The sequence below is a fragment of the Chelonia mydas genome, chromosome 8 (assembly GCF_015237465.2).
Source record: "Chelonia mydas isolate rCheMyd1 chromosome 8, rCheMyd1.pri.v2, whole genome shotgun sequence".
In the NCBI taxonomy this organism is placed as follows: domain Eukaryota; kingdom Metazoa; phylum Chordata; order Testudines; family Cheloniidae; genus Chelonia; species Chelonia mydas.
The window spans coordinates 96,606,972-96,632,902 of NC_057854.1; the positions used below are offsets into that span (position 1 = coordinate 96,606,972).

Sequence of the window (25,931 nt, forward strand, 5' to 3'; positions counted from 1 at the left end):
GGCAGGTTGAAGTTATGCAAGACATCAGGATGTTGTCCCATCAGTTTGTCTTCTCCTGCCACAGCTCTCGCCTGTGGAATCCTTCAAGTCTCTGTTCTATCACCCATCCTGTTCAACATCTATATAAAGCCACATGTGGAAACTGTAACAATTCGTGGTCTCAAGTGAAGCAGTATGATGTGATGTATATGGCACTGGACTTGGAGTCTGGAGACCTGGGTGCTGTTCATTGATCTTCTGTGTGAGTTTGGGCAAGTCACTTCACTTCTCTGTCTCTGTTCCGCTTTGCACCTGTTGTCTGTTTGGACTGTAAGCACCTCAGGCATGGGCAGTCTCTCACTGTTTGCATGTGCAATGCCTTGCACAACGTGGCCCCAGTTTTGGGTGGTGCCTCAAGGGAACCGTTTTTATACGTAATATGTAAAACTATACATGGACAATACCCAGTTCTATATCTCATTCCTGATGCTGATAGCATTATCTCCAGCTCTCTTAGTGACTGGCTGAGATTTCCCCTATTTCCCCTTGTTTTTTCCTACCCCCCCCCCCGACGTTCTTGTTAAACCCTGGATTTGTGCTGGAAATGGCCCACCTTGATTATCATACACATTGTAAGGAGAGTGATCACTTTAGATAAGCTATTACCAACAGGAGAGTGGGTTTGTGGGGGGCGGGGGGGAGAAAACCTGGATTTGTGCTGGAAATGGCCCAATTTGATTATCGTACACATTGTAAGGAGAGTGATCGCTTTAGATAAGCTATTACCAGCAGGAGAGTGGGGTGGGGGGAGAGAAAACCTTTTGTAGTGGTAAACACCCATTTTTTCATGGTTTATGTGTATAAAAAGAGCTTCTGTACTTTCCACAGCACGCATCCGATGAAGTGAGCTATAGCTCACGAAAGCTTATGCTCAAATAAATTGGTTAGTCTCTAAGGTGCCACAAGTACTCCTTTTCTTTTTGCGAATACAGACTAACACGGCTGTTACTCTGAAACCTGTCATTATGCAAGGCACTGCATTTAGCCGTATGGAGTGGAAATCTGTCAACTGCATGAAAAAACTTGTACAGATACAGACAGACATCATCTTCCTTTCCAAATGCAAACAGATGGACATCGTACCAAAAGGACTGAAGGTAAAAAATCCATTACAATCTACATACCACACAGACTATGCTGACAGCTTTTGCCACATGCTCGCAAAGAAACTGCGGAACCACCTGATCAACATCCTCTACAGCAAACAGGGAAAGATAAAGAATGAGCTCTCAAAACTGGTTACTCTCATAAAAAACCAACCTTCCACCCAAACTTCCTCGTGGCTGGACTTTACTAAAACTAGACAAGCCATTTACAACACACACTTTGCTTCTCTACAAAAGAAAAAGGACACTAAACTTTCTAAACTACTACATGCCACAAGGGGCCACAGCAATGGTTCCCTCAACCCACCCAATAATATTGTTAACCTATCCAACTATACTCTTAGCCCAGCAGAAGCAGCTGTCCTATCTTGGGGCCTCTCCTTCTGCCCCTCCACCCCCACGAACATGATACAGTTCTGTGGTGACCTAGAATCCTATTTTCGACGTCTCTGACTCAAGGAATATTTCCAAGACACCTCTGAACAACATACTAATCCACAGAGACCTCCCTACCAGCACTACAAAAAGAAGGAGTCTAGGTGGACTCCTCCTGAAGGTCGAGACAGCAGACTGGACTTCTACATAGAGTGCTTCCGCCGACGTCCACGGGCTGAAATTGTGGAAAAGCAGCATCGCTTGCCCCACAACCTCAGCCGTGCGGAACACAATGCCATCCACAGCCTCAGAAACAACTCTGACATCATAATCAAAAAGGCTGACAAAGGAGGTGCTGTTGTCATCATGAATAGGTCGGAATATGAACAAGAGGCTGCTCGGCAGCTCTCCAACACCACTTTCTACAAGCCATTACCCTCTGATCCCACTGAGAGTTACCAAAAGAAACTACAGCATTTGCTCAAGAAACTCCCTGAAAAAGCACAAGATCAAATCCGCACAGACACACCCCTGGAACCCTGACCTGGGATCTTCTATCTACCCAAGATCCATAAACCTGGAAATCCTGGGCGCCCCATCATCTCAGGCATTGGCACCCTGACAGCAGGATTGTCTGGCTATGTAGACTCCCTCCTCAGGCCCTACGCTACCAGCACTCCCAGCTATCTTCGAGACACTACTGACTTCCTGAGGAAACTACAGTCCATCGGTGATCTTCCTGATAACACCATCCTGGCCACTATGGATGTAGAAGCCCTCTACACCACATTCCACACAAAGATGGACTACAAGCCGTCAGGAACAGTATCCCCGATAATGTCACGGCTAACCTGGTGGCTGAACTTTGTGACTTTGTCCTTACCCATAATTATTTTACATTTGGGGACAATGTATACCTTCAAATCAGCGGCACTGCTATGGGTACCTGCATGGCCCCACAGTATGCCAACATTTTTATGGCTGACTTAGAACAACGCTTCCTCAGCTCGCATCCCCTAACGCCCCTACTCTACTTGCGCTATATTGATGACATCTTCATCATCTGGACCCATGGAAAAGAAGCCCTTGAGGAATTCCACCATGATTTCAACAATTTCCATCCCACCATCAACCTCAGCCTGGTCCAGTCCACACAAGAGATCCACTTCCTGGACACCACAGTGCTAATAAACGATGGTCACATAAACACCACCCTATACCGGAAACCTACTGACCACGATTCCTACCTACATGCCTCCAGCTTTCACCCTGACCACACCACACGATCCATGCTCTGCGATACAACCGCATTTGCTCCAACCCCTCAGACAGAGACAAACACCTACAAGATCTCTATCAAGCATTCTTACAACTACAATACCCACCTGCGGAAGTGAAGAAATGGATTGATAGAGCCAGAAGAGTTCCTAGAAGTCACCTACTACAGAACAGGCCTAACAAAAAAAATAACAGAACGCCACTAGCCGTCACCTTCAGCCCCCAACTAAAACCCCTCCAACGCATTATTAAGGATCTACAACCTATCCTGAAGGATGACCCAACACTCTCACAAATCTTGGGAGACAGGCCAGTCCTTGCCTACAGACAGCCCCCCAGCCTGAAGCAAATACTCACCAGCAACCACATACCACACAACAGAACCACTAACCCAGGAACCTATCCTTGCAACAAAGCCCGTTGCCAATTGTGCCCACATATCTATTCAGGGGACACCATCACAGGGCCTAATAACATCAGCCACACTATCAGAGGCTCGTTCACCTGCAAATCCACCAATGTGATATATGCCATCATGTGCCAGCAATGCCCCTCTGCCACGTACATTGGTCAAACTGGACAGTCTCTACGTAAAAGAATAAATGGACACAAATCAGATGTCAAGAATTATAACATTCATAAACCACTCGGAGAACACTTCAATCTCTCTGGTCACACGATTACAGACATGAAAGTTACGATATTACAACAGAAAAACTTCAAAACCAGAGTCCAGCGAGAGACTGTTGAATTGGAATTCATTTGCAAATTGGATACAATTAACTTAGGTTACCTTGCATAATGACTTAGCCACTCCCAGTCTCTATTCAAGCCTATTTCCCCTTGTTTTTTCCTACCCCAATCCTCCCCCCAGACATTCTTGTTAAACCCTGGATTTGTGCTGGAAATGGCCCACCTTGATTATCATACACATTGTAAGGAGAGTGATCACTTTAGATAAGCTATTACCAGCAGGAGAGTGGGGTGCGGGGAGAGAAAACCTTTTGTAGTGGTAAACACCCATTTTTTCATGGTTTGTGTGTATAAAAAGATCTTCTGTACTTTCCACAGAATGCATCCAATGAAGTGATCTGTAGCTCACGAAAGCTTATGCTCAAATAAATTGGTTAGTCTCTAAGGTGCCACAAGTACTCCTTTTCTTTTTGCGAATACAGACTAACACGGCTACTCTGAAACCTGGCTGAGATTTGCAGTTGCATAAAAGGCACGTGTCTGAAACTGTATCTGAGCAAGAGAGAGCTAATGCTGGTAGGGAAAAGGCAACGTTTTGAAAAGTTAGTGACCACCATAACATCTCCCACTCTCAAGATGCTCTTCAGTGGTCATCTTGATTCATAACTTGAACATCCTCTTGGGCACTCAACTAGCTACAGCTGAAAATACCACCTTCAATCTGAGGCTGGCAAGAAAGTTGTTTCCCTTCATGTGGGATGATGACTTGGATACAATGATTATGCCTTTGTGACTTCCAAGCTGAACTACTGCACCTCACTGTACGTGGGGATGAGTGCATTCCCCTTAAAAAAGCTCCAACTTGTCCAAAACTTAGAAGCCTGACTTCTGTGCAGCACTGGCTGCTGAGGCACATCACCCTGATGCTCCACTCACTACGTTGGCTCCTCATTCAAAGTAGCAGCTCTCATCTTTAAGACCACCCAAAGCATTAAACTAAGTTATGTAAACATTTGGAAACAATGATTTCCTTTGACAATGTCCACAGCAAAGATTAAACTGTATAAGGCAAGAGTCCTGCTCTTGAGAGCAAAGGAAAGAGCTTTCTTGGCAACTGGATCAAGATTATTTAACTCCCAGAGGAAGTGACAGTGCCGATGGATGACTTTCAGTATGAAATGCAACTTGCCTCTGCAGGCTAGCCTTTGCACAGCGAGAGCTACTTAGAAAAAGTAGAAGTGGGGAGAGAAATTCTCTCACACACATTTGAAAAGAAAAAAAAAACATTCCCACAACCCCTTGCAGAGGAGGGTGAAAGCTACTCTGCTGTGGGACTCTTTCTTGCTTTAGCTCTTTTTTTTGAGAGGCACTCAGATAGAGGGGTTGCAAATAAGAAGCAGGATAGACAAACAGCCATGTAGGCTAAGTATGGAGAAGGTTATAGGAACTGTGTGCTTGAACTTATGACTTTGGTTGGCTCTTTACATAGAGAATACAAAACAGAGTATTTAATACTTGTGTTGTAGGGACCTTCTAAAAGAGAACCATTTTGTGCTTCAGTTCTTGAGGGAGGTTATTGTTGTGGAAGGCTTAATTTTTTGGTCTTGCTTTTTGTGAGAGCACATATCTAAGTTATCCATTATTTTTGTATAATATTTCAAGTTTGGTAGCTTAGGCAAAGTTTCAGAATTTGTGGCTGTCAGTTGTTTGTTTTTAAATCTCATAAACTTACTGAATGCAAGGTAAGATGTAAAATGGCAATGCCAGTGTTACAATGGAGAATACAATTCTTGTGCTGTTGACACAAGAGTTTCATAGATAATTGAGCTTGACTTGTATGCCTGTTTTAATATTTCATTTGTTCTGGACTATTATTAGTCACATCCTTTTTGACTGTAAATGTTGTTTTTTTAAAAATGTGACTAAACTGCTATTTAACCCTGCTACAGTAATGTGACAGTAGGCTAGTCCGGGCGGGTAGCATTCACTTGGTAACTAGCGTACTTAATCAGCTTGCTTCAACCTGCAGCAAATTAAAGCTTTGTGAGCTCTAGCGCATAAGTGATAAAAGCAGCTTGCATCGTGGATAAAAATTAATAGGGCATTTCCACTGTACTCACTACTGTAAATGAAATCTCAGCCTTATGATTTATTCTTGGCTTTTGGTTAAAGATAAATCAAATGTACACCATCCTTAAGTTTTTACAACCTAATTAGGGGGTGGAGGGGTGTGTGTGTGAGTGTGTGTAAAAATATAATTTAAATTACCGCATGGCCAAGAAAACAACAAAATAGTAATTGTGTTTTGTAGGATATGGCAAACATTTTTTCTATCCTGTAATCACTCTGTAGAGGAATCGTAGCAAACCACATATCTAGAACCATCCTGATACGAATCAATAATGCTGGTAGAGAACCAAAGCTTTTGCCATGGTCATATTCTACAGAGGTAGAAATTGTTGCCAAACAAAACCTAGCATGATAATTTCAGATCTGTTCAAACTGCCCAGAAAATGATTGAAAACCTTTGGTTGACTTCATAGATTTTAAGACCAGAAAGAATCATCCTAATAATGTAATCTGACATTCCTGCATAACATAAATGTCACCCAGTAATTCCTGTATCAAGCCCAATCATTTGTAGTTAACTATAGAGGACATAACTATTTGGCTACATATTAATGGAAATTACACTTCTTAATAGGTATCTATTTTTAAAAAAAGAATTCAAAATTTATTTCAAAGTGCTGATTTTTTTTAACTTTTTTTAAATTAGTCATTTTTCTTAAATTTTGGAGGTTTTTTTTAAAGCCACCTTTTTATAAACCACTTTAGATCAGAATGTAAAAATATTCCTGTGTTTTATGAAAGATAATTATCTAAATTAGTCAATGATGAAATCTCTTGACATACCTTTTTTCAGATTTTCCAAGAAATGAGATTGCAGCTAGTTTAGGGCCCCAAACAAGAGAGACAACGATCAGCAGCTAAACTGCACCCAGGCAGCATTAGGGATAGAACCCAGAAAAGAACACAGGATCCCTGCCATTTTAGCTAGAGGAGAATCTTATAGTTGTAGAGTATTGGGGGTTATAGCCCTCTGGACTAGAGGAAGACATAGGAGTAACATTTTCAAAAGCGCTTAAGCAATTTAGGTTTTTAAGAATCTAAGGGCCAAATTTTCAAAGGTATTTAGGCACCTAAAGATGCTGATAGATGCCTCAAGCGATTTACAGAAGCACCTAAGCAGGTTAGGCACCTGACTCCCATCAAAATCAATCATCCTGAAGAGAATTGTGCTCAAGATGGAAAACTTTCTGGCAGAAGAACAAGCCAGGGTTAGATCCAAAAGAGTTACAGTGGAGCAAATATTTAGTCTGCCTGTGCTATGCGAGAAAGTGGTCCATATCTTTGTGGATTTTTCTAAGGTGTTTGACAGGATAAGGTACAAACCTCTTTGAGCTATCCCGTGGCTGGTCAGACTTGGTGGAGATGTAACAAGGCTGATACAAATTCTTTGTGAAAGTGCAAGGGCTTCAGTGTTAATAGGGTGTGAGCAAAGTAGTTGATTTGATTTAAGGATAGGTGTCAGACAAGGCTGCATGCTATCACCAATGCTCTTCCATTGTTCTCTTGAAGAAATGTTAAGATGAGCCACTGATGGAAATTTACAGGCGGGCATATTCATTGGTGGATTAAAAATTAGTCATCTGTGTTTTGCTGATGATATTGACCTGATTGGATTATTGCAAGAAGGGGTGCAAAAATTGCCAGAAAGAGCAGTAGTGGAAGACGTTAGGTCTAAAGATGAAAAAACAAAGACAATGGTGACATCTAAGTCTATTAAATAGGTGATACTTCTATCCAAATCTGAAGAGGAAGAAAGCTGCTAAGTGTCCTATTTCCTTAGCAGCATATTGAATAATTTAAATACCTGGGTACTATGACTATAATGGATGCTAAACATCTCTTAGAGAACCAACTTCGAGTTGACTTGGGACACTGCTGTAGCGACTTTCAGCTGACTTTCAACAGTCTAAGCAAGTGTGTTACCGTGAAGTGTAAAAATGAAATCGCTGCAGCCTCCTGTCTTCAGCATCTTGCTATATGTACGCGAGACGTGGATGCTAAGGAAACAGGACATTAAGAGGCTTTCTGCTTTGAAATTGAAATGGTGATTGCTGCACAGTAACTATACTTCTCACATGACAAATGGTGAGGTGGGTAATCGCCCAAATTTAAAGCATAACTGGAGTGATATCTGATATCAGTTTAGTCAGACAAAGAAAACTTGAGTTTGTGGAACCTGTGGGTTGGATGAGCAGAGGAAGAGCGTCAAAGCAAGTTTTGCAGGGATTGGTGCTAGGACATGGGGCACCTGCAGTGAGTGTCGTTCATCAATGCGGCTGAGAGCATGGGATGCAATATGGCACACTTTCAAGGCTGTGTGAAGACTTGCAAAATGTTGAGGAAGATTGCTGGCCAATGACTCCTGCATGCTGTGTTTACTGTTCATTGTGATGTGAGTCTATGGGGCTTTGTACTGTGAGAGAATATATGTGTTTATGTACTTATGTTGAGTAGTACTTTCATTCACGCTGAAATTAATGAGTCTGTTCATGGAGCAAGGTACAGAATTGGATCCTCTAAGATTATTTCCTCATATTACTGGATATTTAACTGTCATGTCTTTCAGGCAATTGCTGTCTTTACTGTTACTGTTTCATTCATTTTAAATGTAGGGTGTGATAATAGCTAATAGATACCTCTTCTTTTCCCTTAGGATTGATTAATAGATATTCTTCCTACACTGACTGCAAGTTCACCAGCACAGCTGAATTCCTGGGTGTAGATGTTTAAATGGGAGACATAACATATGTCTTCAGTATTAGTGTTAATTAAACTTTATACATAGAGATTCCATGTTAACAAATTGATTTTTTAAAAATATAATTATTATTTATATAATTATTGATGCTCTTCACATAGGAGAGGATGTTGCAATATAAGCCTATTAACAGTAATTGTACAATGATGGTTGCTTTTTTCCTAAATAATTTTCATGTGATGAATTATTTTAATTTTTCAGTCTTTATCTTGGTATCATTCATTCAGACTTCTGCAGTGCAGTTTTTAACCCGAAAAGCAAAACTATTCTGAAATGAGACAATTACATTAATAAATAATTGCTGTTTTGTTGCAGATGACTATAGCTGCATCGGGGCTCACTTATCCTTGCCATCGACTTACAGTAGGAAGACGATCTTCACCTGCACAAACCAGAGAACAGTCAGAGGAGGTAAGAAAAATCTGTCAGTTTTAAAAGTATACTCTAGGAGGGAATGGCCAGAAGCCTGTTCTGCACTGGTCATTGTCTCCTCTGGTGTTGACTACTGTGGACACACAAAATGAATCAATCTACAATACCTGTACAAGATATTCAGTAGAAAGAAAGAAAAAGTGGAGCTGATGGAAATGAGGGAACAACCAAAGCAAGGGAGTCATAGTGAGGTACTATTAAAAATAATCAAAAGAAAACTAAAAAGTAAAATGTATATAACTTTTGAATCCTTATAGCCAGTACTGTTAGTGACACCTGTAGTTAAAGTTGCCTGATGTAGTCCCTGATAAGCTTCTGCTTTCAGTTGCTTATAACTTTGAGAGAGTATTTGGGCTGAAATTTTCCCTGCTTGCCTTTCACCTCAGGTTGAATTTAAAATAGGCACCTTGACAATTTAAACATTTTTTCCAACTATTTTATGTAGAGTGCTCTAGCTCTGGCTTGATGAGCAAAAAGGGTGTGTGTTTCAATCTTATTAGCACAGTCGAGCTGATTTACTGTAGTTGTAAACCACTGTCAAGATGCAAGCTAACACTCTTAAAACTGTATTAGCCTAGGTTCCCTCCTAGGCTACAGCTGAGTTAGCCAGTACCTAAATACTGTGGTAATCTGCTGGCTAGAGGTGAACTGGATTAGTCTGGTTTACACATCAGCAACAGAATTGTTAACTAAGTTCAATAATAAGGCTTAATCTTGCCCCGTGTTACACCTATACAACCTTATTGAAAAAAGCTGAAGTTTGATTTCTTAAAATGTTTTATGAATCTAAGGTATTAAATCTGTGACTTGCACAGTTGAGATAATTGAAAATAGTGGGTTCTTCTTCAAGGAGTGTCCCTATAGGTGCTTCACTTTAGGTGTCTTGGTGCCCTGCGCTTGTAATTGGAGATTTGTAGTAGCAGTGCCCCTGTTGACCGCGCACGCGTGGTAGCCATCTCGTGCCATTCCGAGTCGCCACTTAGCTTCTGCAGTCAACCATCCCTCAGTTCCTTCTCTACCACCTTTGGCTTGAGTCGGAGCAACAGCAGTGCCCGTCTATCTTGTGAATTGCTTATATTCCCATCTTTATTTATCCTTTTTGCCAGTTTTCATCCGTTTTCTAATCCTTATTTACCCATTAAAATATATATATTGTTTGCCCCACCACCACCGGCAGGTCCCCGCCGATGGTGATCTCACTACGACCGTTTCTGTAGATCTGGACCTCCTCAGGCATTCCTGGTTCCCCCGCCTTTAAACATTGCCTGACCTGCAGGCTATCTATTCCTGTATCTGATGGTCATGCTCAGTGCATCCACTTTCTCGGGGAAACCCATATACCACAGAAGTGTCCATGTTGCAAGAAATTATCTGCCAGGACCCTGAAAGCCAGGGACCTCCAACTAAAATTATTAATGATGGAGAAATCCCTCAGGCCAGCCTCTGACCCAGAGTCCAGGACTCCTCCTGGTCAACCATCTCCAGCAGCAGGGCTCCACACAAACCATGTATAAGGACCCTGCATCGAAGAAGGAGACCAAACGTCGGTCACAGTCATCGTCACAGAGAGATTCCCCCAAAGAAGAAGCGGTCTCCTGGCGAGAAATCTGCCCCAATACCGACAGCACCGAGAACCTCCGACCGAGAGGCACCGGGACTGTCCGGTACTGAGATGTCTCGAGGAGCCAAGACACCGACACCGCCAGGCTCTCACTCAGGTGCACGAGCTAAAACTAGGCTCCCTAGCTCGGCACCAACAGTGCTGAAGAACGCCTTGGCACCAGCTAGTGTAATGGCGCCACCTGCTGTATATACACAGCCTTACAAGACCTCGGCACCGTCAGAGCATACTACACTGCCATCCATGGCACCAACCTTCCTGGTACCGCAACTCTTTACCAGACAGGTGGACCTGGCAGTCTCCTCCATGCCAGAAACACCCCTCTTTGGCACCAACAGTACCCCAGTCAGACCAGGACCGAGGGGAATAGGCACTCCTAGCAGATATGCACCTCCACTATCTAGTGATGAAGATGAAGAGGATGATTCAGGTCTTTATACCCCTTGTCATTCCTCCCCGAAACTGGGAAGCTCTCACCAACAACCTCCTATGCCTGGGTAAAGCTGGCAGGCACAACCATAGATACCACCACCCGTTTTTATGCCACCCAATTGGCCATACTGGAACCTGTGGGCAATCTACAGAGCACAAAATCTTAAACTCCCCAACCCACCAACATCAAGGGCCACCCGGTCCACTTCACCCATGAGCCCACCGCCATCGGAGGCCCAGGAGGAAGAGGGAGAGGAGCTGTAAGAGGCTACTGAAGGCAAGACACTGCCACCCACCCATATTTCATCCTCGTCTCAGGACGAAACAATTATGCCACCGCCTCCCACCACAGGAGATGACTTCAAGTCCTTCCAGGACTTATTCAGAAGAGTTGCACAATCCCTGGACATCTCTTTAGCAGAGCTGCCAGAGACCCAGCACAAACTTACTGACATCCTGCAGTCAACCCCATCAGCAAAGATAGCTCTGCCCATTAACGCTGCTAAAATAGATCTTTCAAAGATAAGATGGCAGACAATGGCCACTGTCCCACCCTCCTGTAAACTCTCGGACAGAAAATATTATGTACCAGTGAAAGGGGCTGAGTTCTTATTTACTCACCTGGCTCCAAATTCACTGGTCGTAGAGGCAATACACCAAAAGGTGAAAACAACACCAGTCAAAAAGCACCCCTTATGACAAAGACTGGAAAAGGCTTGATCTCTTCGGATGCAAAGCCTATTCCTCGGCCTTACTGCAATTTCTCATAGCAAACTACTCTGCTCTGTTGGCAAAATAAACCTACAACTTGTTCAATAAAATGACATCTGTTGTTGAACAAATACCGGACGAGTCAAAGGAGCAATACAAAGCTAACATTGCAGAGGGCTCTTTAATTACCAAAACAGCACTGCAGGCCTTCCTTGATTCAGCTGACATGGCAGCTCATTCCATCGCCACGTCCATGGTCATGAGTCAAGCATCATGGCTCCACCTCTCTGGATTTACAACCCACATTTCTGGAAACCACAGATGCATCCCTATATACCTTAAAGGACTTGAGAACCACCCTGAAGACCTTAGGTATTTACGTTCCCCCAAACAAGAAAAAACAGGGCAGATTTTCTCGAGACCTCTATTTTCTCCCATGCCGGATTATCAGATGACCTCCTGTCTCTTTGGAGACCACCTACTACCATACTACCCAGTCTGGAACAACATCACTACAGAAAAATGGGTGCTGGAAATCGTCCAGAAGGTTACTCTATCCCATTTATTTCTATTCCCCGCTACCCACCCACCTTCCCCGTCCCTCTTCAGGGACCCCTCTCATGAGATCCTGTTGCAGGAGGAAATAAACCATCTCCTGCAACTAGGAGTACCACTCCAACACAGGGGAAGAGGGTTTTATTCCCATTATTTTCTGATGCAGAAAAAGAACGGGCACTGGAGACCCATTCTGGACTTATGCAAACTCAACAAGTTTGTAAGGATGCAACACTTCAGAATGGTTACCCTGGCAACCGTAATTCCAGCATTAGAGAAAGGAGATTGTCTCGTCCCTTGACCTACAGGACGCCTACTTTCACATCACTATTCATCCAGCACACAGATGATTTCTGCGCTTCACACTAGGCCATCAACATTACCAATACACAGTACTACCCTTTGGCTTGTCGACAGCCCCAAGGGTATTCTCCGAAGTCTTAGCCGTCGCTGCAGCTCACCTCCGCAGGCTAGGGGTAATGATCTTCCCATACTTGGTGCTCTTGTGAGGCAGTCGTCCAACTCGGCAGATGGCAGTACAAGGTCCACCAACCTAGGGTTTCAAATAAACATCCAAAAGTCCCTGTTCCCTGTGCAACAACTAGAGCTTATAGGGGCCTATCTTGACTGTCCCGCAGCACAAGCGAGATTACTCCAATAGCGATTCCTCAGCCTAACCAGGCTGATAACAACGATCACAGACAGCCCCCAAACATCCTCCAGGACCTGCCTACAACTCCTTGGGCATATGGCTGCTACAACTTATGTAGTCAAACATTCCCAACTGCATATGAGATGCCTACAGGCCTGGCTCTGCACTTGCTGTATACCACACACGCATTCCCTCCACAAACGGCTCACTATGCCCCACAGAGTGAAGAATTCCCTCAAGTGGTGGATGCAACCGCAAAACATCTGCTCGGGGGTTCCATTTCAACAAAAATCTCCCACTATAACAATCACCACAGATGCCTCCCTACTGGGATGGGGAGCCCATCTGGACAACACCACCATCCAGGGACGCTGGTTCCCAGTGGAAACCAACCTACATATAAACATTCTAAAGCTCCAAGCAGTCAGAAAAGTATCCAAACACTTCCTTCCGCGTATTTGCAACAATACCATCAAAGTCCTCAAGGACAACACAGCCTGCATGTTTTATATAAACCAACAGGGCGAAGCTCAATCATACCCTCTCTACATTGAGGCACTACACCTATGGCAATGGTGCATATCCAACAAAATTGACATTTCTGCAGCTTACCTGCCAGGGCTTCAGACCATCTGAGCAGACACTTCTCACAAATCCACGAGTGGGGGATGGACTACCCGACCCTTGTGACCATATTCAACAAGTGCGGGTTCCCTACTATAGATTTATTCGCAACAGCTCACAATACGAAATGCCTTCAATATTGCTCCCGAGCGGGGCTCGGACACCACTCACTGAGCAATGCCCTTCTCACAAAATGGGAAGTACCACTAATATACATGTTCCCCCCGATTCCTCTATTAAGCCGGGTGTTACACAAAATCAGACAGGATAAGGGCAGGGTCATACTCATTGCACCCACGTGGCCCAGACAGACCTGGTTCCCATACCTAATACAGTTGGCGATGAGCCTACTTCGAACTCTTCCACAACTTCCTCACCTCCTGACACAGGACACCGGCCACGTCATTCACCCCAACCTAACGGTTCTCCGCCTCCAGGCCTGGTTACTCCATGGCTAGCAGCGTTGGATCAGAAGTTAACCTCTGAGGAGGTTAAAGACATTCTCTTGAATAGTCGCAAACCAAGCACACGCAAAACTGACACTCATAAGAGGATATGTTTCTGCACCTGATACGAGGCTTATCATATGTCTCCTGATTCTGCCCCTCTACCCAGAGTCTTGCACTATATACTAGGCCTTAAAAAGGCAGGCCTCTCGAATAGCTCCATAAAGGTACACTTAGCAGTGATCACCTCACTACATGATAAGGTAGATGGAACCACGATCTTTGCTCATCCAACAACTAATCGATTCTTAAAGGGCATGACCAACATCTACCCTCCCCTAAAACACCCTACTTCTATATGGGACCTTAACCTCATGCTATACACCCTCACGGGGAAACCAGTCGAACCCCTTGCGACTTGCTCACTGCTACATCTATCGATAAAAGTCTCCTTCCTTTTCGCGATCACTTCAGCAAGAAGAGTAGGGGAACTAGGGGCACTAATGGCACACCTGCCATATACTACATTCCATAAAGACAAAGTGATCCTAAGACCCCACCCTAAATTTATACCTAAAGTAGCCTCTTCATTTCATTTAAACCAACACATTTACTTACCTTTGTTTTTTCCAAAACCCCACACTGACACTAGGGAGGCATCCCTTCACACACTCGACGTCCGTAGAGCTCTGGCCTTCTACCTAGAAAGAACAAAGACATTTAGAAAATAGTCACGTCTCTTCCTCTCAGTCACAGAGCAATCGAAGGGTAAGGCCATCTCTAAACAAAGACTATCTGAGTGGATTTCTGGCTGTATCCACCCGTGCTACCATCAGGGCAACATCCATGCTCCATCTGGGATTTGTACGCATTCCACCAGAGCGCTATTCACGTCAGTAGCATTCCTCAACAATGTACCTATCGTAGACATTTGCAGGGCAGCTACCTGGGCCTTTACCAAAAATTATACCCTGGAGCAACATTCCTCTCCCGACACTCAGTTTGGATTCTGTGCTATCCGCCATCAACGAAGATACTCTGAAGCCCCTCCTTCCATCGGGGATACTGCTCCATAGTCACATAAAGTGGAGCACCCCCAGGGACACTCCTCGAAGAAGAAGAGAAGGTTACTTACCTTGTGCAGTAACTGAGTTTCTTCAATATGGTTGTCCCTGTGGGTGCTCCACTACCCTCTCTCCTCCCCTCTACTTCGGAGTTTCATGCTGATTCTCTGGGGTAGAGAAGGAACTGAGGGACAGTTGCCTGCGCACGCTAAGTGGCCACTCGGAGTTGCGCGAGACAACTACCACGCGTGCCTGGCCAGCCGGGGCAGTGGTACCACAAATCTCCGATTACAAGCACAGGGCGCCAAGACACGTAAAGTGGAGCACCCACAGGGACAACCATCTCGAAGAACCTCAGTTGATGACAAGGTGAGTAACCTTCTCTTTCTACAGGGGTAATGAATGACAGAATATTACTGAGGAGTGATCATGAACCAGCAATCACATGGCTTGGTTTTAAGATCCTACTTTGCATTAGGAGGCCTGATAATTCGAATTTATCATTCTTGCACTTGAAAACTGAGTAAATTGGCTCTGTAAATCTTTGAGGGGGAAAAATAAAGATAAAGCCCTGCAAATCAATGGCACATCAAGAGAAAGAACACACATGTATAATGAAATTGAAAAGCAACAAATTTAAAACTGAAAAAGAAATACTTATTTTACACAAAATGTGATTAACCTGTGGAAAGGAAATCACTGCCACAAAGGATTATTTAAGAAAACATGAAGTCTTATTGCTCCTCCAGCCACTCATGCAGGGCATGGTGTTTTAGGCCTTGTCTAAACTTAAAATGTAGCTCAACATACTACAGCAGTCAGGAATGTGAAAAATCCACAATGCTGTGTGCTGTAGCTATGCTTACCTATCCCCCTGGTGCAGACGGAAGTAGGTCAATGAAAGACTGGTTCTTCGACCCAGCTACTATCACTCAGAGAAGTGGAGTTCCTATAGCAATGGAAAAACCTCTTCTGTTACAGTAGTCTGTGTCTACGCTGTGGGGTTTCCGTGGCATATCTGTGGCTCCATAGCTGTGCTGCTGGAGCACCTGGAGTGTAGACATTGCTTCACATGTGATTGGTTGGTGGCTGGCTGGTGTGTGTGGGGATGGGAGACATGGATGTATGGAATTCTGGGTTTCTCTTGTTGTGGTTCCTGTTGTCTGTTTGCACTGAAGTTGTGACATTGTAACAGCACTGGTTTTTCCTAGCATACGTTCCAGTGGCTCTTTCTTTTTTTTCTGTAATAACGTCATCACAACTCCTAAATTGGGAATGGTGGGAAGGATAGTCCTTGCAAGGAAGTCACTTAAAGGGCAATTTAGCATAAGATGGTTGGGGGAGAAGGCCTCCTGAACCATTTTTATGTCGGAAGATGTGGGATGTCACTCTTGCAGAATCCAGAACAGTTGACCATTGAAGGCAGCTGGTGGAGGCACAGCAAGATTGAGGGGGACCTGAGTTCTCGGTACAACAGCCTTGTGTGTCCGTCTACACATTGATACGTATAAGTGGTTAGCCTGGTGGCCACTGAGAGTACCATAGTCTCGTAAGCCAGAGCAGGACCAAGGGTTCCTGGATTTTGTGATTTTGGGAATTGGGTTAGGTTAGGTCCCATCCCAAGAGTTTTGAGGACTACCTCCCACTAAAGCTATGTCAACACTGTGCTGCAGTACAAACTACAGGGAGTGAATCGCAGAGGGCACCCAAGTGTTGTGATCTGCAGTGCTATATTTGCATGCACACGTTTTTATTTATATAAAGAAAGGTATTTTCAGTATTTACTTGTTTATTTCAGCATTAAATTCACTATGGGTGCCTTAACTATGTAACAGAGGCTTTTTTTTTTTTTTTTAATAGCAATGCACGGATGTTCATATGGTGAGTGACAGCGATGGAGATGACTTTGAAGATGCTACAGAGTTTGGAGTTGATGATGGAGAGATGTTTGGTATGGCATCATCTGCCTTGAGGAAATCTCCAATGAGTAAGTATTGAAAATTTACATACTGTTAACTATGCAACACTGTAGTGAAAGCGACAAGAACTGAAGGATTTAAACAGTAATAGACAAGAAAATATCCTTAATTTCCCTATTGATCCCACTTGTTATTTTCTAGGGTACTGTTAGAACGACATGCCATATTTCTGTGCCTATTTTTTTTTTAGTTTTGTGCTGCTTCGTGCCACTTTCACCCTAAAGGGAGGAGAGAGAACTGCGAAGAGGCAAAAAGATACAGCTTAGAATTAATGCATTCTGGACACAGTCTATAGCAGATGGTGAAAAAAGCCCATAATGGGAACATTAGAATTGCTAGACCAGTTCAGTCTATGATTGCTTTCTCTGACACTGACTAATAGTGGTTGCTTCAGAAAGAAACCTGATAATGGGCAACTATGGGATTATCTTCCCATAGGGGACATTCCTTCCTATCCCTTTTTTTTTCCCCTATTGCCTGAAGCATGAAAGTTTAACTCTGTTATAAATGCCTATCTAATGTCACTGTGGATTTTCTTATTAGCTATGTAAATGACTATTTTTTAAAATTCTACTGTGCTTTTCATGTTAATATCCAGTGACAATGTGTTCCCCATGTTAATTTCATGTTGCATAAAATATTTCCTTTTATCGGTGTCAGCCTTTAATTTCATTGGGTGATTCTTTGCTCTCGTATGAGGGTAAGTAGGAGTGCCTGGTTACCTTATCTATGCCATTCATTATTTATATATCTCTCTATCAATGTTGTTGACTTTAGGGTATGTCTACACTGTGATAAAAAACCCACAACACTGAGTCTCAGATCAGCTGACTCAAGCTCAGGCTGCAGGGCTATAAAATTGTAGTGCAGACATTCAGGCTTGGGTTGGAGCCCAGACTCTCTCAGACCTTCCCTCATCATGGGGTCTCAGCACCTCGTCTCCAATCTGAGCCTGAACATCCACACTGCAATTTTATAGTCAGGCAGATTGAGCCTCACAAGCCCAAGGCAGCTGACCTGGGCCAGCCACACCAATGCTGTGGGTCTTTTATCATAGTATAGATTTACCCTTAGGGGCTTCCTTAGGGTCTAATTATGTTGCTAAGTCATAGTGCTGAAATTTATTTTAAGTTTATTCACAAGTTAAAAATTTCTCACTAATGAAACAGTTTCTCAGCTCTTCCAAGTAGGCTTCTTTATTCTAATATGTTAAAATAGGTCCAGAGAGAAACTGAAATGCAGATCAGTGATGTGCCACATTACAGGTGAGCTCAGAACTTCACCGTTTAGAATGGCCCTCAATATATTCATGGAAGTATTTGTAAATTCCGTGTTCATCCAAAGGGACATCCTATCAGTAACCTTTGGTGAAACTTATGGACTTTCCCCATGGGCACTTAGAAAGTTTTAAATATGAAAAATTAAGGAAGCAAAAATGATTTTTGTGGTCTGTGTTATTAAAAACTTTTTCTTCCAGATGACATCAATATATATTTGTAATTGTTTTTTTAAAGTGCCAGAAAATGCTGAAAATGAAGGAGATGCCTTATTACAATTTACGGCAGAATTTTCCTCAAGGTAAACTTAGGTTATTAACGGTGTAAGACAGATAGTGATTTGTGCTACACTGTAACTATAATTTATCAGGCAATTCAAGTAAAAGTAAAATAAATATAAATATTTCCTTATCTGGCATAGGCCAGATTCTGCCTTACTTACGTTGACTTGAGTGAGAGGCCATTTGTGGAGTAAGATTCTATTCAGTGTGAGTTAAGACGGCAGGTTCTGTCTTTAATTGAGAGGCCACTTTCTTTATATCACTCCTGAATTCCACAAGGGAGTAGAGGGATAACTAAGATACTGACTATAAACAGTAGCACTGTTAATTTAATGAAAATGAGCTCTTTCTAACTGAAAAGCTGATGACTGCTGGAAAATAATATACTTAGTTGCCATGAGAGTTTTAAGAATAACTGAGTAGCTGAATAATAAAAATTACTAGTTAAATGTGTAAAAGTTCTGCTTTTTAGAATTTATATACAGTATACCTGAAACAATTCACTGTTAAACAGTTTCCTTATTTCACCACACAAGTGGCACCCTTTGGCAGCCAATAAAGTGAACCCGGTGTATAGTTTGCTACCGTGTTAATTTTTATAAAGCATTTGTGGCTCCTTTGGGATGAAAAGCTTTCCATATGTATGATATAATTAAGATGTTTTTAAACAAGAATAACACTCAATCAACCAGTAAGAATATAATAGTGAGGAGAAATAGAACTATGATTGAGAAATAGTACTTAAAATTTACACATTAACTTGTAAATATAGCAGTTTGTGAGAGCAGTCAGTTATGATAGACAAGTTCATAAGGTCAGCAATCCTATACAAAAACTTCAGAGGGCAGAGGAGACATTTAAGAGTTTAGCCAATGCATCTATTTAAAAGGAATTTAAACAGAGCTGAAACTGAAGAAAATTACTTACGCTTTATTTTTATTAATTGAATCTTTGTGATTTTCAAATAGATATGGTGACTGCCATCCTGTTTATTTTATTGGGTCACTAGAGGCTGCTTTTCAAGAAGCCTTCTATGGAAAAGCCAGAGATGTAAGTGTGTGTTAACGTTACACTATTTCTATTAGAAGGAAAGTGGTAAAAGGGCTAAATATTACATTTTGCACTGTGCCAAAAAAGCTATGATTTTTGCTACATTACTAGTAAGCAGTTTCATACTTTTACATGATTGACTGAAGTGTTCACCCTGCATGTTATGGGAATGACGGGGATAACTCACACTTGCCAACTGTTCTGTTTTTGTCCTGGACTGGCCTTGCTTACATAACCGATCCCTGGCTTTGATGGCTTTGGCCAAAGTTCTAGCAGTCACTGAGCTTCTAGGCTTTTTTCTATAAGTGTTGGTCTCCTGTCACTAGATATCACTGTTTGGGAGCCTTGTGGCTGACCGTGACAAAGCTGTATATTGGTATCTCTTTTAAATAATGGCTGATACAATCGAATTAGTAAATTTACAATTTTAAGGCCATTGGGGCAGGAAGTGTGCTGCCTTTTGTATTGCTACGGCATATACATAAATACAGAATAGTATTATAGTTTGGAATTTAAGGTTTCTATTCAGCCAGATAGGCATCTCAGGGTTCTGATGTTCCACATCCACTTGTAAAAGCAGTATTTTCATAAAATAAGAAAGAGAATAGTTGAATGAAGGCCTGATGTCCTGTATCTAGGAGGGTAAGTACTCACTCACCTGTAATAGTCAATACCTAGATAAAGACGAAAGCACAAATAAAAAGCTTAAGCAGCTTTAATTCATCCTTTAGCTATCTTTATATTGGTCCCAAAAGAAATGTGCAAAGTGTGTTTGTCTCTCTTGAATTACTCATATTGAAATGGTCTATAAGTATTCCTTGTAACAAAATCTCCACTACTTGCTGTAAGCTAACATTTATTTGACATGTTTGCACACCCCAGCAAGTTTCTTGCAGAATAACTGCTAAATTTGGAGTCTAGTTTCATGAATTTACATGGGTGACAGAGCATAGATTGCTCTAGAGCACTTCAGTAGCAAAATAAGAATTGATCATGACTCGTAGGAGTGATGGATGCTAAAGCATGTTGGCGATGAGGCAAGTGAATCAATATAAAAAGATGCTTGATTGAGAGAGTTCACTTTTGACATCTCATCTGAAGTGGTTAAAAGCATATAATTATAAAAACAAAGGGTGTTTTATTACCCTCAGAATTTTATTTACGCTCAGAAACCTTTTTTAATTCAGTACAACCCAACTGAATGTTCATCTTCAAAATACTTTTCATATACTATTAACATATAGGATGTGGAAGATGCATTCTATTTCCAGTATTTTTCCAGTGGGTTCAGACCAGATCCTTACCAGGATTATCTGATATGTTTAGCAGTTTACTATTTTTATTACCTTTTTCTTAGAAATGTTGTTTGTAAATAGTGACTGAATTTTTCCAAAAAGGCTGAACTATTGATTCCTTTTTGTCTTTAAACCCACATAGCAAGTTGCTACTTTAATTAATATCACATTGCAACATTTCGAATTTTAAAAATGCTTATGAAATAAGTAAAGTTTGCTATTATTGTACCTTTTTGCTACTGCAAAAAATCTTTTCAATATTGTTTAAGAGAACTCAAAATGAAAAAAAGGGGACACTTTATTCTGTTTTTGATAATTGTTATATTTTCAGTCACTTTATAAAACCTGACGTTTTAATTAAGAAAAAATTTTCAGAAATTGCAAGCTAAATGTCCCATGTTCTAATTTATACCGTGAAGGACACTTAATTTTGCCAGGGCAACAGATGAGCTTCAAGCAGCAGCATTCTTCACTTGAAGTGAGAAATTGAGTTCCAAGAGTAAATAAAAACAAGATTGAAGGTTTAAATCCTCTGCTAGGCTTTTTGAACTTATATACTCATTAAATGTTTATTGGAGTGGTGGGATTATGAAGGATTTGGGGAGCTTCATCAGCTGGTATATAGTTAATCACTAAGTAAAACACTACATTTGATAGAGTGTTTCTCACGATGCCACACTCAATCCATCTTAATGAAAACCGCTTCAGACTGATTTAATTTGAGAGCACTTGGCAGTGAGAGTGCTTATAGATCTTAGCCTTTTTCTTGAGGAATTTGCAGGGCTGTCCAAAGCACTGTACAGTCCAGTTTCAGTGACATACCCCTCAATATCTTTTTTCCTATCTCTATTGCTGACATTTTCTGAAAAAAATCCTAAATTTATATAAATTTGCAGCCTTCTTGCAGAAATATTTGAGATATGATTTTATTAAAGGAATTTATCTAAATCAGTTTGCAGTTATTTTGAAAGTACTCTTTAAAATAATTTTTAAAACTTTTTGTTATAAAAATATGTATTTTAATGGAGGCTTTTGTCTAAATCTTTCACTTACATGTGTCAGAAAGCAGAGACATTTGATACTTTGTTTCAGAAGATGTTAAATGAAAAAGAAGCTGTTGCCTACTTTAATTTTAATATAGCTAACTCTGCCTCATTTTTCACTAGTATTTGCATTTTGGCATCTTGACTTTGAGACTTTAGAGAGCTAATATTATGTTTACTTTTAAAGCAACTTTTTCCATGACAATCCCTGTACTAGCTGTGAAGCGGAGAAATATGCCCAAGTTCTGCCTTCAGTTAAATTCTGTGTATAGATCTGCCCAGATTATGTCAGGTCAGAATTTGGCCCACGATCTTCCCGAAAAATGCCATGAAAGCAACTCTGTACATCGGCTAGTCCTTTGTGCTCAGAAGAAACGTAGCAAATGTACAGCAAACTGTCTTCCCATTAACAACTGATGTCCTGAGGTAGCTTCTAAATCTGGCTGCATGTTCTGTTATGAGTTCACAGAAAACTTACTGCATATTCAGTACAAAAGAAAGACATTTAGTTTATCAGTTACTGTGTGAGTGTGGTGGGAGTGAGGAAGGGAGACATGGGTTTATTAAAACAAAAAAAGAAATATGGTTGTATGAAACACTTTAGTTTATTCCAACCCAGTGAAGGAAACCTCCATGGTATCATTTTGAGTTTCTGGCCCTATATATTGTAGTTTTACATAATTACTGTATAGGAACATAAGAATAGCTGGACAAGATGACACAGAGGAAGTGTTTAAAAAAAACAAACCATCATGAACAAGTTTGTTATTACATACTTATGTGGAAGTTTATTCCTAGCTTCAAGCAGTTAGTGGTTGACTTACGTTCTGAAGCATGAGGGAATCTGTTCTTTATAAATGTTTATCGTATGTAATGAGTTACTTTGGGTGGTACTGTTCTTTTTGTGTGTCTTATCTCTCTTTTTGCCTCCCACTAAGTTCTTTGCTTGAATAATTAAAAATTAAAGTATTTCCCTTTTATCAATGATTGCTTGCTTTTCAATTTCAGTAGGTGATCCCTGGATCTTTTGTTATGAGAGAGGGTAGAGGATCATTTGATTTACTTTCTCAATAGCACTAATTTTTATATACCTCTATCAGATCACCTCTTGTCTCTCTCAATTTCTCTGTCCACCCACTTCCGATAGTTATATTAAATGTCACTCCTGTTGCAGATCCTTGGTGGCCCCCTGAATTGCACACACTCGTTGCATCCTGACAATTAGCCACTTAGGCCAGCACTTTGATTTCTCTCTCTTAGACAGTTTTTGATCTATGGCGGAACTTTAACTCTTACATGTGAGTACTAAATTTCCATTATAGCCTCCTATAATTTGACTTAATTTAAGACTTTTTGCAAGTCCAAATAAATTGGCCCTTTCTCATCCACCAACATGCTGATTCGCTGAAAGAATTATAATACACTGGAGCAGCAGAATATTCCTTTACAGAAGCCTTCCTGCTGTACCTTGTTTGTCTGTGTTTTATAACTTGGTGTCTCATTATTGTTATGACATAATGGAAATTGTATATGTAGACAACGTGCCAGCTTTAGCAGAGATTAGCCAAAGAGTTGCATCTGACATCCATCAAACCTAAACCATTTCTTTCTATTAACGTCAGTGTTTTTTATAATTGTGGTGAATTTTGTCACCTGGTTGCTGTTGTGTATATATATATTTGATCCCTATATATTTGCAATCTTGTCTTTTTTTTTAGTTTGACTCCAAAAATGAGTTTATTTGCTCTATATTTCATGCTGTAGTATGGACGTTGTTTTCTCCATTATATTTCAATAGAAACTGTTATTTCTTAAGGCTCTTCTTCTTTATCTTGCCTTTTAAAAAGAATTCCATATTGTATTATTAGCCTTTCTTGTAATACAATACTTATAAGAGTCTCTATATGATGATTGGTACTATATATTGTACTATGTGAAGCATACTTTAGTTTTGTTGTAATTTGGTGTGCAGAGAGTAGAGGAGTGATGAAGTCTCTGTGTGTATGAGCCAACTGTTGTTCTAACCCATCTGCTGTTGTGACTTAGGCAGCAGCAAAAGATAGGAAATTAAACCTTTGATTCCTTCTGCTTACTGCTCAGAATCCCAAATCCATACCTGACACCTTTTCAGAAAGAAATCCCATCCTGCTGTTGCTGAAAGAAAGAGTCCTTACTTTAGAAAGGGTTATGTTTGTAATGGTTCTAAGTCAAGTGGAAAGCTATTTTAGCATCATCTGCCAGTGCAGCCCAGGATTGGTTAAATTGCCCACAATCTGCCCTCGGTGGGACTTGCTGCATTGGGCCTGATTTTCAGAAGTTCTGAGCACCAGCAACGCTCTCCGAAGTCATGCGAACTGTAACTGTTCAGCATTTTTGAAAACCAGGCGTGTAATTTTCTTGCCTTGTAACATCACCGTGGGCTGTGAGAGTGTGGGTAAGTAGATTATACTCCTCTAAGTTAAGACTGATTCTCTGTCTTTTTAAGTGACATTGCTTGCTTGCAGTACTATTGGGCTGGGACCTGCAGAACACCCAAGATGCCAGAAGAAGCCTGTAAACTATTGGCCAGGTTTCATGCTTTCCCTGTTCAGTTCTTTTCTGCTCTGTCAGAGCCACATTTTTGAAAGATCTGGAAAGAACATGGGCAATTCTGAGAGTAGTAAAAATTATCTTGAAATGAAGGTCAAAAGCAATCTGTTGAAGAGCTTTTCAGATTTCACAGCCTTGACTGTAAAAATGAATTTTTTAGACAGCACAGTTGATTTGGGCTCCAGGGTTATCCACAGTACTTCACTAGCATAGAAGTATTGTAATATTTTAGGAACATTGACTGTAAGAATAGTAACAAAGTTTTTAAAACATTTTTTTCGGAGAGTACTTATAATTATTTTAAAGGATCCAAATATATCTTGATAGAAAAAAAGATATCTCAGCCTTATTAGACAATCTACTGACTAAAAAGGTTATATTTCTCATTCTCCACAAAAATGTTTTTCTAACCATATAATCTAGGGCTGTGATCTCATCATCTGAAGTGCTGATTTCTTTGTATGTAGTTGGTATATCTTGTATATAGATGGAAAACCTGAATGCTGCATGAAGTGGCATTGTTGATCCACTAGTCCACAATCTTCCTTCTGATCGAGTATTTTGGTATTGCCCCAGCGTGATGCTCAAGAGTACTATCCAGCTGGAGAGATACCTTCTTTTTTGTGAGACATAAAACTGGCTACTTGCACATTTGTAGTCTTTAAAACAGTTCAATCCTGTTAGCCGTCAAGGGTAAGCAACTATTTAATTTTTTTCATTAATGTAACTTGTGTCCGACACCTGGCGCTTGGGATAGGTACTTTCTTTTTATTTTTTGTGTATATCCAAACAAATAAAAATCTGGTGGCTCATTGTGCAAAAGATGTTTCCTTACCAGATTGCAACATGAGTATTTGTTGTTTTTTATCTTTGCTTGTATTGCACAACATATTGATCAAACAGACAAGAGAGAGATAAAATTAACAATGGCACACATTAAATGGATTAAAAACTGGCTAACTAATAGGTCTCAAAATGTAGTTATAAATGGGAAATAGTCTTAAAATGGGTGCTTCCCGTGCTGTCCCACAGGGGCTGATTCTTTGCCCTACACTATTTAACATTTTTTATCAATGACCTGGAAGAAAACCTAAAGTCATCACTGATGCAGTTTGCAGATGACACAAAAATTGAGGAAATAATTAAGAGGACAGGTACCTGATTCAGAGCTATCTGGATCTGTTGGTAAACTGGGTAAACAACATAAAAATATAAGAATGGCCATACTGAGTCAGACCAACGGTCCATCTAGCCCAGTATCCTGTCTTCTAACAGTGGCCAATGCCAGATGCATCAAAGGGAATGAACAGAACAGGATGATTACTGAATGATCCATCTCCGTCATCCAGTCCCAGCATCTGGAAGTCAGAGGCTTAGGGACACCCTGAGCATGCGGTTGCATCCCTGACCATCTTGGTTAATAGCCATTGATGGATCTATACTCCAAGAACTTGTCTAATACTTTTTTGAATCCAGTTACAGTTTTTGCCTTCATAACGTC

General features: G+C 41.1%; 1 protein-coding gene across 4 annotated transcripts in view; it reads left to right on the forward strand.

Moving 5' to 3' along the window:
• FAF1 (Fas associated factor 1) overlaps positions 1–25,931 on the forward strand; it is a 302,183-nt gene that overhangs the window by 193,748 nt on the left and 82,504 nt on the right. For all 4 annotated transcript variants that reach the window (XM_027824594.3, XM_037907794.2, XM_043552605.1 and 1 more), the window contains 4 exons: positions 8,695–8,790; positions 16,777–16,903; positions 18,410–18,473; positions 19,422–19,503. In XM_027824594.3, coding sequence (XP_027680395.1) covers positions 8,695–8,790; positions 16,777–16,903; positions 18,410–18,473; positions 19,422–19,503 — 369 coding nt within the window. The remainder of the gene's footprint in view (positions 1–8,694; positions 8,791–16,776; positions 16,904–18,409; positions 18,474–19,421; positions 19,504–25,931) is intronic.